We start from the raw sequence: 18,026 nt of genomic DNA on the forward strand, positions 1-18,026 counted from the left end.
CACGTGGGCCTTGCCTTCAGTTCTTTTCACTGAGGTATACAAAAGAGGGAGGAGCAGCCCCCTAGGCCTCAACAGAAGGCCCCAGGATGGCACCTCAGCCAGGCACCCCAGGAGCCGTGCTGGGGCTACTGGCACCTAAGAGGCTTCTCCCACTTCTGGGGTCTCCCTCCCAGCCTCCTCACTCTCTCCTCCCTCACCCAGCCCGGGGGCTAGCAGATGGGCCCTGGCTGCTCCAGGAAGCAAGCAGGACCCAGCAGCTGGCTAGGCCAAGCCTGCCTGGAGGGTCCCCTCGTGGCATCTAGAGAACGCATTTAAAAGTTTGAATTCAAAATTGATTTTGAAGGGCCCTAATCTCCGATCCCCTGGCGCTCACGGTGTGCCTGCAGCTCCTGCCAGACTCTCGTTTTCTGGTTCAGCGCGTTGGTGCTCGCGTCTCTGATGCTGTGAAATTGAGACTCGTCTGAGAGTCCGTGCCCTCCTCCTCCTCTGTGGAGATTGCAGGCCCCTTGGGAGCCCTGTTTCATTAGATGGGTGACGCGGGCTTTGCCGGTGCCCAGGGAGCAGCTGAGTTGCCTTCTGGGGAATTCAGCTTCCAGACGTTTCTCCGCTAGTACCCACAATTATGCAGCTCCAAGCAGCATCCTGCCAAGTGACTGGGGGCTGGCTGCAACAGACCAGGATGGGATGGGGCTTGAGGGAGCTGCAGATAGAGAGAGGCTTGGACCTGGGGGTTTTCTGTAGCAAACTTCAGGGGCTTTTTCCTTCTGCTTCCCCCCAGAGGTTCAGACTAGGCAGGGAGGGAGCAGTGGTTATATCTTTAAGCTCAAAGGACCCTCGAGAGGGCAGCTGTGGGATTGTGTGCCAGGGGAGGGGTGCCCCGGCTGCAAACACAAAGGGAAAGACTGAACTGCCAAGATTACACAGATGCCTGAGCTCCAGGCCTCCACCCCAGCACAAGAGTTGGGAGGGAGTATTTACTCAAGAGGCCTGCAATGCAGGAGACCCAGGTTCAAGCCCTGGGTTGGGGAAGATCCCCTGGAGAAGAGAGTGGCAACCCATTCCAGTATTCTTGCCTGAAGAATTCCATGGACTGAGGAGCCAGGTCCGTGGGGTCACAAAGAGTCAGACATGACTGAGCTACTGATACTTTCACTTTCAGATGCACTGAGGAGGGGAGGGAGCTTCATTCCTCATGGGTCTGCAGGGCTGAAGGACAGGATTGGTGCCCCTTTATCTAAAAGGTAGAGGGTTTATATTGGGTTGGCCAAAAAGTTCGTTCGATTTTTCCTTAAGATTATACGGGAAAACCCGAAGGAACTTTTTTGGCCAATCCAGTGTTTGCACAAGAGCAGTCATTTCTCAGCTAGAGCCCTGGGGTGGGCCTATTCAAATTCCAGAGAGTGGCAGGCCAGGCACTGCTGCAGTTGCATCTGTGCTTGTTTCTTTGAGCTACATAGCTCCAGGTGTGTGATTCAGCACCAAGCCTGATGAAAACACCCATCTCTGGGGAGCCTGCCTATCTGCATCAGCCCACTTGGCCTAGCAGACTCTGGTCAGTAATATCTGCATAGATTCTGTTCAGTCTCTTCATTCATTAACTGAACTGATGGTTAAAAAGTGATCACTGTGGGGTTCAGTGCTGGAGACACAGTGGTGAATAAGACAGAACCCCCAGGTCTTCATGGCACTTACATTCTTATGATAAGAGACCAAACATTTTTCTTAGGTAAAATCACTAAAAAGTAAAAACAATTACAAATTGTGGTGAAAACTCAGAAGGAAATGACCAAGGAGTCATTTAAATAAGGAAATCAAGAGATCAAGGCTGGCCTCTCTAAGCAGATAACATTTAAGCTGAAGCCAAAAGATGAGAAGGAGTCAACCAACCTCATAAAGAAGCGGGAAGGGTGTTCTGGCAAGGGAGAAACAGCAGGTACAAAGGCCCTGAGGCAGGAGGGAGAGCTGGACTCTGGCTAGAGCTCGATGGGGGTGGAGGGGCAGAGACCAGACCACACAAGGATATCATGGGTTTGATGAAAAGTGTGGGTGATATTCCCAGCCCCCTGGAAGCTGAGGAAGGGTTTCAAGCTGAGCAGAGACCTGACCTACTTTGTTCTGAAAGATTTCTCCAGCTGCTATTTGAAGTTGGGTTATAGATACGAACAGAAGCAGCAGCTGGTGGGGGGCTTTAGCTAGTAGTGTGGTGAAAGATGGTGGTGGTTCTGGAAGTGGAACAAAGTAGGTGAGATGGGATACAGACCAAGCAGGGGAGAGGAATGAGGATGATGGAAGATCTGAGGATGACTCTGAGTTTATACCCCGAGCACCAGGATGGATGATGGTGTTAGGACTGTGAACGGAAGCCTGGGTAAGGATACAGGTTTGAGGGAGGAGACCTAGAGCCCTATTTTGGATCTGTTGCTTCCTAGATGTATCTGGAGCTTCCCAAAGATGAGAAGAGAAGGCCTTCACCCATGCTGGAGGGGCACGCACTGCAGATAAGTACGCAGTTAACTTAGGCATCATTCCCCATGCAGCTTCTGATGTTTCAAAGTGCCCCTAGATTCTGTCTGCAGCTGCTCCCATGTCTCTCGGTGCTCCCCTTCAAGTTCTCTACTGGGTTCCCTAAAGCTGTTGCCTGACAGCAGGCTATGCTGGGTCCGGCTTCCCTCTGTAGCGAGGACCCATGTGGTGTTATCTCCCTCCGCTGGAAGTTCCCCGTGGGCTCAGGCTTCCAGACGCACCATACCTCAGGACGTTTGCCTCCACCAGAACCCACTGCAGAAGTGCCAGCTGCTTTCGGATTCCGGCACAGAAAGTGGCTCCCTTGGGGGACCCTGGGGACCAGGGGCCCATCCTGCCCTGGTGCGTCCCTGCAGGGGGTGTTTCAGAGCCGCCTTCTTTTGGCCAGGCCCAGATCGGGTCCAAGCAGAAGTTCACTTTCCCTGTTGCTTAGGAAAAAAATGATGCGATGCTGCCTCTGGAAAGAGCAGGGAGCGGGTGGGGCACTTCCTGGCCAGCAGCCTGTGTCCAAAGCCCTGCTCCGCCGCTCACAGGTCGCCTTGGGCAGGATTGTGATTTCCCTGACCTTGGGGTCATGAGCAGGATGAGCGTTAAGGAGTCTAAAGCATTTGGCTGTAGTAGGCATTCATTGTGGAGTGTTATCATGAGGTCAAACGCACCCACCGCGGCTGCAGATGTTTGGGACAGGACTGGACAGTGCTTTCCTTCAGCCTCTACTGTGGTGGACTGTGGAGACCCAGAGGCACTTGGCACTTTAGAGAAGGCAAGTGTTGCTGGACCCCTTTAAATTTCTTACCTAGGCCCCTCTCCAGGCCCCGCTTCCCCAATCATCTCATTCACACGAAGCTCCTGGCTATTGACTGAGGCTCCCCCAACCATTGTAGCTCTGGGTCCGGAGCCGCCAGCTGTCTGTCCTCTCACAGTTCAGCCCTCCCCAGTGAAGCTTCTTTGTCTTTCTTAAGGCCGCAGGGCAAACATCTCATCCCTGCCTCCACACAGCCTTTCTGCTCCCTTTCCAGCCACTGAATCATCTCTGTCCTTAGATTGCAGTCCACATCCCCTTGCTGGCCCGGCCAGAAGCCCTGTCTAGACCCTATAGCAGCCACAGCTTCTGAAGGACCAACGCCTAAGAAGCCTGTGACACGCCAGAGCCTGGGCACAGTGCCCTGCCCGTCACTCCTCCTGCTCTTAGTCCAGACCCTGCTCTAAGCTTGCCCCCAGAGTCCCACCCTAGAGTTACCCCTGTTCAGGCTGCACAGGAGAACCCAGAAGCTGCTCCAGTAAGCCTTCTTCACCTGGGCTGTTCAGGGAGGCCATGGGGTGTGTGCAGGGGTGAGAACTTGATCCTGGGAATCTGGCAGGCTGGGGCTCCTATCCTTGCCCTCCCACCTTCCAGCTGTTTGACCTTGGGTAACAGCCTGAACCTCTCTGGGCCTGTTGAGTGAGTTAATCATATAGTGCCTCAGGGTAAAAATGAGGATTCACTGAGACAACAGAGGTAGTGAATGGTGGGTAAATGGTGGGTTTTATGAAAAGACATATAAAGTCCCAACTGAGGGGCCTTCTTAGTTTTTTGTTGTTGCTCAGGTATAATGTATATGCAGTAAAAGGCCCAAGTCTCAGCTGTTCAGTGACGTTTTCCATATGTGTGCCCCCATTCACACACCACCAGGATCAAGATAAAGGACATTTTCAGGCCCTCAGCAGGCTTCCTCACGTGTCCTGACAGGTGATGATACACGCCATCATTCTGACGTTGATCACCATGGGTCGGCTTTCTGTTTGGGAAGTTCATACAAATAGAGTGACGCAGTGTGCCTTTCTGTCTCGCTTCTTTTGTGCCACATTATACTGTCTGATTCATCCATGTTGTTGTGTATATTGGTGATCCATTCCTTGTCATGGTTGTGTACTATTCCATTGTATAATCATAGCATAATTTAGTATCCATTTTACTGTTGATGGACATCTGTGCAGTCTCCAGTTTGGAGCTATTGAGAACTGCTGGGAACATCCTTGTGTGTCTCTTTTGGTAGACATAAACTCTCACTCTTTGGGTGCATACTTAGGAAGAGAATTGTTGGGTCGTCAGATGTACGTAAGTTTTCTTAGCTGACTTTTTTAAAGCTACTTTGTTAAATGTTGTTATAAGCATTTCATGTCCATTATCTAATTTGATACTCTAAATAATCCTTTAAAGTAGGCTGTCCTCATTTAGCAGGTGAATATATTGAGCCTGGGCTGGGGAGTGATGGAGTCAGCTGAGTCCGTCTCTCTGTGTGGACCACTGTCATGGTCTACATGGCCTTCCTCTCCTCCAGAGTCAAAGGGGCCAGTCCCCCCACTGCACTGTCTGGCATCCCAGGAGCCGAGCCCCCACCACGGGGAGTTGGAGGTCACCGGAGCCCCACATCCCTCCCTCATCGAACCCAGTGCGCAGCCGCCTGCCTGTAAGGGGGTGTGTGCACAGAGGTGGTGATGAGCGTGCTCTAGGTGGCTGTAGCCGCGTGCTTCAACAGTTGTTCTCATTGGCTTTTGAGTCCAAATGAGTAGGAAATGCTATTAGTTCAGGCCTCGCCTGGCGCATGGCAAGGCCCTGGGATAGGAGTGCAGTCAGACGAGAAATTGTGGAGATAAAACTGGTGTGAAATGGAGGCCTTCGCACAAGGCTGGATGTGTCCGTGTGAAATGAAGTTACTTCTGAGAAAACGAGATTTAAAGAGATTCTGCAGAATTAGATTACACTTTCAAATTTCCTTATTAAACGGGATTGATGCTGAGGAGGGGCCGCTGGCTGGCTGTGTTTGGGATCCTACGTTGCAGTTCCAGGTCCAGGTGTGGACGCTGCTGGGTACAGGCACCTTGCAGGTGGCAGGGACCCAGACCCTAGCCTCTGGCAGCTGACATGGGTATGATGATTGTAGACTGATCTCTTCTGGATAATGTCAGCCGCTTCACATGGGTCCGTGTGGGCAAAACCTCAGGGCTCGTGCACCTCCATTTCCTGGGGAATGTGGTATTGAGAACCGAGCACTAGGCTTCTTACTTGTGGGTTTTGTTCAAATCAGAGCTTGATTTTGAGCTACAGTCCACTTTTTGGATATGTTGTGGGGTTTTTTTAAAAATAATTTTATTTATCTGTGGCTGCACTGGGTCTTCATTGGTGCACGAGGGCTTTCTGTAGTTGTGGAGCGTGGGGCTACTCTTGCGGGCCCTGGGGCATGTGGAGTTTAGTAGTTGTGGCACACGGGTGTAGTTGCTCCACAGCGTGGAATCTTCCTAGTCCAGGGATTGAACCCATGTCCTCTGCACTGGCAGATGGATTCTTATCCACTGCGCCACCTGGGAAGTCCTGATATGTTGTTTTGTAAAAAGACAGTCAACGATCATATGACCACTCGAGCGTATGTGTGTATATTTACGTGACACCCGTGCGTGCATGTGCTTGGATGCAGGGGTTGTCTTTTCATGTGATTTACTGAGCACCTACCAACGCTCGCACTGTGCCAGAGCCTGGAATAACGTTCTGGGCAGAGTAAGCAGATGTGGCCCAGCCTCTTATGGATCTAGTTTGCAAGTGTGCGATTACATGTGCATGTGGAAGTCTGTGTGCAGCTATGTATGTTTGCAGGTGTGACCTGCATCTGCGTACCTTCTGTGTCTCCTGACCTCTGTGATGTCTGCCTCCTGGGTCTGCTAGCAGCTCTAGGTGAGCCATGCCCAGCCCGACATCAGAGCAGATGAATCCTGAAGACAGGCTGCTGGGCTTCAAATCCCAGCTCTGTATGGCCTACGACAAGTCACAACCTTTCCAGTGCCTCAGTTTTCCCACTGTTAAAATGAAAATTGCTTTCATCTTCACAGGAATTTGCTAGTTTCTGTGAGGAGAGGTGCATTTAATGCCAGGTGTTATCCTACATGTGCCTGAGGACATCCTGGAAGTACATGCTAGAGTCATTCCCACCGCACAGGTGGGGAGACCAACAGGCCTTGAGAGACGCAATGACTTATCCAGGATCAAGACCAGGGCTTGCACAGGAGACCAGATGGGTGCTGGTCCATGAAGCCCTCGCTCCGTCGGTCTGCTGCAGGAGCGGGTGCCCCACACCACCAACAGAGCCGAGGACAAGTTCAAGGGAGGCAAAGGTGTCAACAGTGGACAGGAATGGGGTCCACGTGGTGTGTGAAAAATAATAAAATGAAAATAATCAGGGTACCGTCCCATAAGGCAGTTGGGAGGCGAGCACTGCTAAGTATTCAATCATAGATATCTCCCTTCAGAATACCCTTAGCCCCCAGGAGAGTCCAGCCCTGGCTCCCTGCTGGCCCCTCGGGTGAGAAAGGGAGACCTAGCTCTGTGCTGCGCAGCTGTGTTGTGCTGTGTGAACGTGGTTTTGAAACAGTACTGAGGCATATGGGGCGATGACGAGAAATCCCAAGCCCACACCTGCCTGTGTCCCAGGCCTCCCAGGGCAGCCAGCGGGACCTGCCCTGAGCTGTCACCCCTTGAGCTGCCACAGCCCCCATCTGCTCCCGACTGGTCCCTGAAGCTGCCTGTCAGATGGATGCGGCTGATCTCCTCCTATACACATTTGCAGTGGCCACTAGACAATCCTTTGGGTAAGGCTCGACTCTAGTCAGCGCCTGTATGACTTTAACCATGGTGGCACGTTCAAATCAAGTGATCCTCCTCAAAATGTGTCCATCACGGGTTGCAGGGCCCTGAGATGGAGCTGTGACTAATGTCATTCTTCCCCACGTGCTGAATGGGCTGACACTAATCAGGGCTAGCTCTGGACTGCCAGGTTCGGTTAGTCCAGAGCACTTCACGTGGATTAGCTCCTGGATTCCTCACCGAAGCTCTAGGAGTGCTATTCTCATATTCGTTTTATAACAAAGAACCACAGAGCAGTTAAGGTCATATAGTCAAAGGTGTCAGATAAAACCAAATTGAAGGAAACTCCGTAATAACTGGCCTATACTCTTCAAAGATGCTAGTGTCTTGAAACACAAAGAAGGGCTTAGGAATTCTTTCAGATTCAAGTAGACTGAACTTGACGACTGAATGAAATGCATGATCCAGACTTTTATTTTCCTGTAAAAGATATTATTGGGGGAACTGATGAAATCTGAATGGATGGATAATAGTATTAGATCAGTGGTAATTTTCTGGCTTTGATCATTGTACTGGAGTCACGTGAGAGACTGTCCTTTCTATTAGGAAATCACACCAAAGTTTTAAGGGGTGCAGGGGCTTCATTACTGAAACCAACTCTCCCTTGAGTCAGGAAAAGAATTATAGGAAGGGAAGGAGGGAAGGAGGTAGCTGCATAGATAAACAGGGAAGGATAAAGTAAATATGGTTTAAAAAGTTCATATTTAGAGGTTTGGTGTAAAGAACATACAGGAATTCTTTCTGTTCTTGCAAAACCTGGAAGTTTGAAGTGTTGACAAAATAAAAAGTTAAAGAGCAAGAAAACAAGTGTCAGAACAGGGAAGACTTCCCAGGGTGCATGTTGACAATAGGCTCCTATTTGTTAGTCGCAGCCAGTGGCCAGACTCTGGGCTGGGGCTTCCTATGAAGAACCTTATTCAGTCCTCACCACAACCTGGTGGAAGGAAACTGGTATGGCCCCATTTCACAGATGACAGTTGGAAAGGTAAAGGGATTTGCACCAGGCCCTCCAGTGACTTAGGACAGTTCCCAGACTGGAAAGTAGGCTTTCTCAGTTCAGGGTCTAGGCTCTTAGCCTCAGCTCCACTGCTGACTCTGACGTTTGGGAAAGAGTGGGGTGGGCAGGACCAGGCATTGTTCTTCCTGGAGCAATAGTGAAAGGAAGGCTCTGGGCCAGAAGCAGACGAACTCCATTTGCAGGATGGAAAGGGAATCTTATTCCTGAATTCTGCAGGGAGCGGAACCAGCAGAGCCAGGCAGTGGGGGGGGCCTCAAATACCAGGTGGAGTTCTGGGTGGTGGCCACAGTGGCTTCCAGCAGGGGAGCCACAGAGCATAATGTGGAGTGACCCGGGGCTGAATGGGGATGCCATTCTGGGGAGGCGGACCGGCCCTTGAGATCACTAGGAGCGGAGAGAGTGCTCCACAGCTGGGCTTAGCCTGCTCTCCAAACTAGAGGCATGGGTGGGCCCAGGAGCCAGTGGCCTTGGCACTTTGGAAAAGTCCGATCTGAGGGGCAGGCTGGCCGGGGGTAGGTGGCAAGAGTTGCTGAGGACTTGGGTGTGGCCTGGCAGACCACTCTGTGGGGTGTGGGAAGAGCTGAATGACCTCTGGCAGTCCCTTCTGGTCACCCGGACTGTCTGGCTTTTCCCCAGATTAAAGAGCTGAGGGTTAGTGTCTGGCAGCCGAATGAGTCAGACTGGGAGCCAGCCTTCTTCCTGCATCGGCCCGCCCAGGGATTCAGCCTGACCAGCGTAGGGATAGGGTAAGGGTTGGGCTCATCTCCCGTCAAATATCTCCCTGCACACCCCAAGATTTAGGGGAACACTCGAGCTGAGTGAATTAGTTTATTTTATTGGGTCCCATGTGTATGTGTGTGTGTGTGTGTGTGTCTGAGCGTGAGCCTGCACGCACACGCAGGGGCAAACACCATCCATTGTAAAATATCAGTGTTTTCATGGGTGAGTAGTAATTACTGGGTAATGCTTTAAAACCTTTCCTGAAGGAGCGCAAAGCTGTTTTTTTCTAAAGTCAGGAGTACATTAAAAGGATTACCATGTAGATTTGATTTTTAGATAACACTAAAATGGATCCCAAATGGACTTCAGCAAAAGGATGCTATCTCCTTAATGGAAAGTGCATGGCCTGAGGCTCAGCTCCCAGAGCCGGGCAGGGGAGGGAAGGAGGGAGAGGAGAGGTGTCTGCAGGGCCGACTGGCAGGCTGGAAGGGGGCTGGGGAGGCAGGACAGGGATGAACAGCCTGGACCCTCTGGGGAGCATCTTGCTCCATCTGGGGAAAAAGGGACCATAGATGTTCTCCTTAAAGCCCTTTCACCTTGCCAGGGGTGTTTTCAAGTCTCCTGGACCAGCCCAGGGAGAGCAAATAGCGTGAGTGCTTCCTAAAGAAGGGAGGGGTGAGTCAGACTTCTCCCAGGACCTCAGACTTTCTAGGCAAAGAAAGCGCAAAGTCCCCAGATGCTCTGGGACCTCCTCGGCCAGGCTGACCCTAATGTTCCGTGTCTCAGTGGACGTCAGACACTAACAGGAGCTACATGTCTTCTTTAGAGTTCTCCAGGGCCCAGAAAGCAGTGTCCAGATAAGCAGCCTGCCTGGAGTGGGGTGTTCAGGCCTTCCAGAGCCCCCACCTTATGCCAGGCTGGGGACCTGGGGCAGCATGTGGGTTCACTCCCCATAACCTCCCTGGGTCCTCTAGGTGCCCCGTCCCAGCATCGATAGAATTACCAGCTACCATGTGGTCTATAGCACTGCAGGCTTAGCCTCTCCAGGAGTCAAGCCAGATGGAATATGGAACAGGACAGACACTCCTAGTGCTGGGATCCCCCTTCATTTGGGGGTATAATTTAGTGGGCCAGATATATCCCCTGAGTAAGGAAGTTCCAGCCACCCCCAAACCCCACAGCAGTGAAAGCACAAGTGTAGAGCCCCAGGAGGGCCCAGCATGTCTGGGAAGGGAGCCAGGCCTGCTGCCAGCCCAGGGGAACGAAGGGGAAATCAGCCTTAGGGAGACTGGATAGAGACTTCGCCTGGGGTTTTCCAAGCTGGAATTTATATGCATAGCTATGCTGGCTGGCTCTCCCTCCACAGGCCCCAGGGACAGTTTTGCCCCCGGGAGCCCCCAGACCTTCCCACGCCCAGCTCTTTGAATCCCTCCCGCACTTGCTCCCTGTAGGCCAGGCCTTGGAAGGGCCCCCTGGGCCCCCCTTAGCTCACGGACGTGTCTGCTCCCCAGCCAGCCTCTCTGGGCTCCTCAGAGTTCTGTGACCGGGCTGGCCCCTGTCAGCGGAGACGCAGGCAGGCCTGAGGACGCAGCCAACCTGAGCCCCATCACTCTCTCAGACCAATTAACCTTTAGAGCTGCATTAAGGAAATGAGGCAACGGACTTCCCAGCTAACAGATGGGCCCTGCGGGGACTGGGGGAGGGAGGAGCCCAGCACAGGAAGCCTGGTCGGCCTCCACACTGCCCTCGCCTGTCTAGCTGATCCTGGGTTCTCCAGGGCTGCCCCCTCTCCCAGAGGAGGCAGCGGGGCGAGAAGAGCACAGGAGGGACGCAGGACCCCTGGGGCCAACTTGATGCGGGGCTTACGTGAGCCGTTTGACCTATCTGGGTCTCAGTTTCCCCACCTGTGGAATGAGAGCATTTGCCTGTAAGAACTCCGGGGGCCCGTCTGACTGGACCTCTGTGGACTCTGAGACTGAAGTCCTTTGGAAGCTACTTCTCTCCTGAAGCATGAGGAAGGGTCACCTTTGGAGGAAGGAAGGGAATGGTTGGTGGCCGGGGGGGGGGGGTGCAGTGAGGGGGAGGGCCGAGAGGAGGGGTGCCCTGGAACTGGAACTGAACCCAGAGCCTGGAGAGTACGCAGGTCCTTTGGAGAAGATGGGCCCAGGAAGAGGGAGCCTTCAGGGGCTTGTTGGAAAACCGAGGGGGCAGGAAGAAGTGGGCTTTTCCCTCCAGAGGCGACCCCTCAGCCCAGCAGTGCTCTAGTCAGGGAAGGAACACCCCCTACCCCCACCACCGCTGTGAGGGGCTCTTAGACAGGTGTCACAGGCAACCCCGCTGTCCAGCCTATCTCTGAGACTCCCCGCATTTCCATCCAAGCCTGGATTTCACCACACCCGAGCCTCAGGGCCCCGCATGGATGCCCAGGTCCCCTGGGGACATCTGCCCCCACCTCCTTCTCAACCTCCCCTCCCTGCGGCCTCATGGCTGGGGCCCTAGGAGCCATGCCTCTGTGCACATACAAGCCCACTGCATGCGGTACCAGTGTACGTGGGTTGCGTGTGAGTGCACTTGCTTGCTGCTGGGTGGTCTGCCCCTCCTCCAGGCAAGGCCATGCTGAGATTCCTGTCCTCTGTACTCACCATCTTCTTGTATGCCGGGAAGTTCATATGGACCCTGAGAGCTGGCCAGAGTCTCCAAGATTCTTACTTTGGTAGGACGAGCAAGGATGCAGAGGCACTGAAACTCCCCTTCCTCAGGCTAGGGCAGGTAGGAAGTTTGAATCCAGCTAGAAACATTCCTGGGGGCTGCCCAGGTGGCCCAGCAGGAATCAGCCTGCCAATTCAGGAGATGCAGGAGACACAGGTTTGATCCCTGGGTCAGGAAGTTCCACTGGAACAGGAAATGGCAACCCACTCCAGTATTCTTGCCTGGAGAATCCCATGGACAGAGGAACCCGGCGGGCTACAGTCCACAGGATCACAGAGTTGGACACGACTTAGCAACTGAGCAGGCACACATGCAGAAACATTCCTAGGGAGGCCGCCAACAAGGCCAGCGCCGGCTGTCTCCCCAACACCGGCCAGGAGCTCCAGAACTCCTGTGCCCCCAGGAGTATCACAGGAGCACCCCACTTTCTTCTTGACACCCCCACAACCAAGAGGCTTTAATCTGATGTGTCCAGTTAAAATGAAAAGCACACTGCAGTGTGAGGACGTCCTGAGGTGGCAAACAAATCTAGGAGTCCTAGTGGAACCCAAGCCCATGACGAGCTTCTCAGGGCTGCTGGAAGAGCTGATGAGATGGGGCTTCCTGAGGAGGCCTCGGGTGTACGGTGGGTCACACAGCACACGGGACAGTGGCTGGATGGAGAGGGGTGACTCGGGGGGGCTGGGCCCTGGGGCTGGTTGTATGCCTGCGGCTGAGCAGACTTGGGGCTCCTGCAGCTTCTGGAGGGACCTTCATGGGCCAGGGGAGGAGGCTGTGCCTTGCAGCCCCACAGCGTGGGACCCAAGGCCAGGAGAGGTGGTTGCCAAGGAGACAGGGAAGGATCCTGGGACGGGGCAGCAGAAAGAAGCAGAGGGACATGTCCTGAGCCACAGCGCCCACCATGTCCATCTGTCTGTCCATCCACAGGTGTGCCGATGCTCTCCGTCCAGCCCAAAGGGAAGCAGAAGGGCTGTGCGGGCTGCAACCGCAAGATCAAGGACCGCTACCTGCTGAAGGCGCTAGACCAGTACTGGCACGAGGACTGCCTCAAGTGCGCCTGCTGTGACTGCCGCCTGGGCGAGGTGGGCTCCACGCTCTACACCAAGGCCAACCTCATCCTGTGCCGGCGTGACTACCTGAGGTGGGCAGCCTCCCCCGCCCCGCACGCACCCCGGCCCTGCCAGCCCGAGAGCCCTCTTCTCCACGGCTGGCACTGCTCTGCCCTGCTTCAGCCCCCATACCCAGTCTACGCACATCCCGGCCCCTGCCCTGCCCCTGGGACTCAGTGCCCAGCACTTGTCCAGGGCAGGCCTGTCTCTAACCATCGGGCATCCAAGAGGAGCCTCCCAAGGGCACCAACGTGGTTCTGCCTCTGCCTTTGCCAGGCGCTTCTGACCCACCCTGTCCCTGGAATCGAGGAAGGGATGCGGTGAAGGAGCTTCCAGGAGGAAGTAGGGGAGTTCCAACTTCCCTGGGCCCCCCTGGCCTGCTGGTTTCCTCCTCAATCTCCCCAGGGCCCAGCTCCCCATCTTCCAGGTGGGCCCTGGGATTAGACACCCCCATGCCTGCAGAGTCTGGTAGGTAACCAGACCCTGGAAGAGCCACTGATGTTGGAGCTTAAAAACCTGGGTTTAAACTTGTTCTGTGCCTCTTTCCCCAGCCTCAGTTTACTCTTCTGTAGACAGTGAAAATACCAACACTTCCCCACCTTGCATTCTTCAGAGTTCCAACCCACCCCTCCCCTACAACCTGCATCCTATTCCCTGGGGCTGCCTCCCCCAGTTAACCCTCCCTTAGGCCATCTATGACATCAGCAAGGCTGGAAGGAGGCCACCAAGCAGGGGCCTTGGCTTAGACCCAGTATCTGCATTTGGCTCCCATGCAGGCTGCTGGGTGGTGGCCGGGCCTTGCGGGGAAGGAAGGCCCATCGCATTAATTAGTAGGTCGTGCCCAGGGTTTCTTGGGGCTCTCTCTACTCAGGACTGGGCTTGTTGCGGGGGAGGGTGCGATTATCAGCAGAGGCTCCCCTACTTACCCAAAGAGCCTAAGATTTACCTGCCTACACCTTCTGCCTTTGCAGGAGGTTTTATTTTGTTTTTGTTTTTTTTTAAGTGGTGCGGTAAACCAAGATGTGTGACTCAGACTGGAGCTGGAGGAGAGATGCTGAGGCCAAGAGGAGGGGTTAGGCATTGGGACTCGCCCCTTGGCAACCTGGAAGCGGCCTCCAAGTCTGGAGGTTTAGGACATCACCTGGGGGCTAACCCAACCAGGCTGAGGGGAGATGGCAGACCAGCTGACCTGGCCAGGAGTGGCCACAGTGCAGGAGGGGCTCATCTATAAGGTCAATGCATCCACAATCACCCTGGGCCCTGCCAGCTATTGGAGCCTGAAGATATTTTCCTGAGCTCTGGCAGAGGCCCAGGAATGACTCTGAGGCCACCTGGGCCAGTAGGCCAGGGGGCCTGTGGGGCTTCCTTGAGTTGCTCAGTCCCAGAGAATGGCTGTCCAGAACCTGCCCCTCTGCAGTGACTTCTCATTGGACTGGTGGCCAGAAAGGCCCCCCTTGGCGGGCAGATGTTGTGGCCCAGCCTTTGTCTGCCTTAATCTGAGCCACCAGGCAACTCAGGCTGATGAATAATGGAGCTACGCTCATCTGCAGGCGCCTGAGCTTGAGCTGGACAAATCAGGGATTAGAGGGCGTCCCGCCTGCCTCTTGGTCCCTTGCCTCACTTGGGGCTCACTCTGCCATTGTGCAGAAGGGAAGTGAGGAGGAGCCTGGCTGGCACATACCCCTGGAATGTCCAGTCAAGGGCAGGCCTGCATGGGGAGGGAGTGAGTTCCCTGTCCTTAGAGCTTTGCAATCAGCAGCCAAGAGGAGGGGTGTCTGCCCCAAAGAGGCATTGTGCCAGATGTCCTTGAAACTTCCTTTTGGCATCAGTCCTGTTTTAGAAGCATCTTTAAACAGGATCATCTAGCCCAGCATCCCCATTTTAAAGAAGGGTAAACTGAGGCTCAAGGGAGTTAGGCAAGTCCCACCATGAGTCAGTAGCAGAAAAAGACCACCCCATAGTGTTATTGTCAGGATTTAATGACTTGGTCTTTGAAGAGCCCCTAGATTAGCACCTGGCATATAGCAAATGCTATGTAGGCATTCACTAAAGGAGCTGTGGCTAAGAGGTTACAGTTTTCACAACAAGCCTGTGAAGGCTGTTTCAGTTCCCATTTTACAGTTGAAATAAATCAGGCTCAGAGAAACTCAATGACTTGCTTAAGGACACACAGCCCATGACTGACAGACTGTGTCTAAGTTTGAGCTTGTGTAAGCCTGGAATCCTTGCTCAGGGCCCAGCCTACTGTTCTGGTATCCCCAGGTGCTTGAGAGACCCAGTGGGAGCCCTCATTGTCAGCAAAGCCAGGGGACAGGCATATCAACCAACTCCCGAGTCCCCACAGCCTCCTTCCTGAGTGCTGTGTCAGTTTCTCTGAAGCCTGCTCTCTTAGCAGAAGTTAGACACTGTCATCTGTGCGTCTTCCTTCTGGCCCGGGCCCACCTGCTGAACTACAGGGGTAGAGGGCAGGTGGGCCCCCAAGTTGAGGCAACTCCCCTGCCCCCCACAGCCCCCCACAGGCCCCTGAGCCCTCTGCACCCTTCCCTCTGCAGGCTCTTCGGCACCACAGGAAACTGCGCCGCTTGCAGCAAGCTGATTCCAGCATTTGAGATGGTGATGCGGGCCCGGGACAACGTATATCACCTCGACTGCTTCGCCTGCCAGCTCTGCAACCAGAGGTGAGTGCTGGTCTGTACCAGACCCAACACACTCAGCAGACCCTAGCTGACACCTGCTGCAGAGACCAGGAGTGCCATAGAGGCGTGCATGCAAGCACGGGTTCTGTTGCATGTTGTAAGTATGTACATGCATGGGTGTGTTTTATGTATGCCTGAGCCCTCTAGCCAAATGTGTGTGCTCTAATACTGTCACATGTGTACTCGTGTGGAGTTCATCTCTGTGCAAGCATAATGGACAGGGCCATGCATGAGCTGTGCATACATTGTGTGTTGTGTCCATGATTGTATTTTTAAATGTCTGTGTACAAGGCGGGTCTGTGTGTGCTGTGTGCGTGTGATGGGTGAGTATGCCTGTGTACGTGTGTTTTAAATGTATGTGCACAAGAGCCCTGTGTGTGTCCTGTGCCCTGTGTGCTACATGCAGATACACGCATGGACGTTCTAGTGAGAAGGGGTTCCCAGACCTGGCCAGTGAAATACCCCTGGGGAACTATCACTCATTCCTGTGATTCTGGTTCCAGCCCAGCCTTCTTTCTGGTCTTTTGGCCCCTACTCTGTGCCCCGCCCCGCCCTGTGGGAGACCCTGGGAACCTAAGGAACCAGAGCCTTTCAGCCCTGAATAGGGGCCAACCCCCAAAAGGCCCTTTGCTCAGGACCCCCAGAGTTAGGAAAGAGCTCATACAAATGCTCCCAGAGGTTGAGGTGCAGGGGTACCTGCAGGGAACACTGGTTTGTCTGGGGCTATGCCCAGACCCACTGCCAGGGGGGCTCAGTGAAGTTGCAGCGCCACCTGGTGGTTGAAGCGGGATTGGCTGGGACCAGGCCTGTGACCCTGGGGTCCCACTCAAGGCCTCCGACCCCCGACCCCCGGGGACATCTTTGGGGGAAGGGCTGAATCCTCCAGTGCTTGAGGAGGACTGGGAGGGGCAGGGCCTTCTTTAGGTTAGAGGGAAGATGGTGGGACAGGTCACGTCTTCCTGGAAACCCACAGATTCTGTTTAGAAGACGAGTGTCCTTCACTGAGCCATCTCCTTAAGGTGGGGTGGGGAACAGAGGGTTGGAAAAGTCAGCCATTTTATCCCTTCTTCTTTCTCCATCTCTGCCTCTCTCCTTCCCCCTCCTCGCTTGGTCCTTTCCTATCTCTTTGTCCATCTCTCTTTCTCCCTCTCTTGGGCATCATTTCTACACCTTCCCACCAAGCCCACCCCTTCCCCCACCCCACGAGGGACCTGGTCGTGGAAGCCTGTGGCTTGGGCTGTGGGCCTGGCCAAGGGCTGGGCTGACCCAGGGTGACTGGCTGGGTTTGCTTGGGACTTTCTGGGATCCTCTCTGGAAAGCTCAGACTCCCCAGGACCTCATTGCCCACATGTCCTCCTCCTGGGCCGGGTGGCGTCCTGTCTGGAGCTCCTACCATCCACTGGGATCCCACCATGGCCTCTCTCTCCTGCTTGGATTTTCCAGATTTTGTGTGGGAGACAAATTCTTCCTGAAGAACAACATGATCTTGTGTCAGATGGACTATGAGGAGGGGCAGCTTAATGGCACCTTTGACTCCCACGTTCAGTAACGCCCAGCACCTGGCCTCCAGGCCCGTCTGTCTGTCCATCCACCCGCCTGCCCATCCGCCTGGCCGGCCAGCCGCTCTCCTGCCGATGAGAACTCCTCCGTCCTCGATGGGAGGGACGGCCCTCCCTCCGCCGCTGCCCGTCTGTGTGTGACCCCTCCTGGGGCCAGGCTGGGCCTGTACAGTCTGTCTTCTGTATATAAATGGGAACATTTATTTTATGAGAAATGTAATGCGATTTTATTACTGGCGTGGATTAAACTTATGAATGTTTCCGGGGAGGTTACTCTGCATTGATCACATGACTACAGACCTGGGGGACCCTCCCCTCAGCTTGGGAGTAAAACAAGGCCCTCCCTCAGTTCTTGGCAGGGAGGAGGGCCCTAGAGCAGGACGTGGGGGCTCTAGCATGTGCTGTTGTGGGGCAAGGGAGTTCCAGGTGGGCTTTACAGAGAAAAGCTGGAGGGGAAGGGACAACCCCCAGTACCCCCCAACCAGAAGTGGGAGCTAAACTGTCCACTCCCCATCCTCTGGCAACCATATACCCTGATCCCCAAATGAAAACTTCCCTTTCCTGGGATCCTGTGTTACATCCCCCCTACACTGCTCAGTCAGGGACCCAGCTCTGATCTACCTCCGTGGTAAGACCCCAAATCCCAGGCTCCCTACGATGGGAGCGCAATCCTGAAACCTCTCTTCATCTTCAGGGGGATGAACAGCATTTGCTGTCTCTTCCTTACAGCCTGGGTCTTGGCATTCTGCTCCTCTGGGTGAGAGAGAAAATCCTATTTCTCTGTAACTCAACCCACGCATGCTGGAGGTTTTCATTCATTCAGTCGGCAAACCTTAATCCGCTCTGTCTCAGCCCTGTGCTTCAAGTACCAGACATGAGGATGAATCATGGATAGGACACAGTCCGTGCCCTTGAGGACGAGGGGGAAAGCCAAGAAAACAAACAGATCACATCAAGGTGAGGACAAATGCCACAGGGAGACCTGGGACAGGCCCGTTTCCTCCAGCAGACACAGGA

At 54.2% G+C, this 18,026-nt stretch overlaps 1 protein-coding gene and 1 non-coding gene across 4 annotated transcripts in view; both read left to right on the plus strand.

The window, feature by feature from the left end:
* The window catches only part of LMO1 (LIM domain only 1), a 41,829-nt gene extending 24,552 nt beyond the window's left edge, over positions 1–17,277 (plus strand). For all 3 annotated transcript variants that reach the window (XM_005215976.4, XM_005215975.4, NM_001075895.2), the window contains 3 exons: positions 12,573–12,786; positions 15,307–15,432; positions 16,894–17,277. In XM_005215976.4, the coding sequence (XP_005216033.1) occupies positions 12,573–12,786; positions 15,307–15,432; positions 16,894–16,999 (446 nt within the window). In that variant the 3' untranslated portion in view covers positions 17,000–17,277. The remainder of the gene's footprint in view (positions 1–12,572; positions 12,787–15,306; positions 15,433–16,893) is intronic.
* Positions 1,268–1,325, plus strand: MIR2285BX (microRNA mir-2285bx). Its single transcript, NR_162313.1, has one exon. It is a non-coding gene; the product is annotated as a microRNA mir-2285bx (primary transcript).
* Positions 17,278–18,026: the final 749 nt, after the last annotated feature.

Source organism: Bos taurus, chromosome 15 (genome assembly GCF_002263795.3).
Source record: "Bos taurus isolate L1 Dominette 01449 registration number 42190680 breed Hereford chromosome 15, ARS-UCD2.0, whole genome shotgun sequence".
Taxonomy (NCBI): Eukaryota; Metazoa; Chordata; class Mammalia; order Artiodactyla; family Bovidae; genus Bos; species Bos taurus.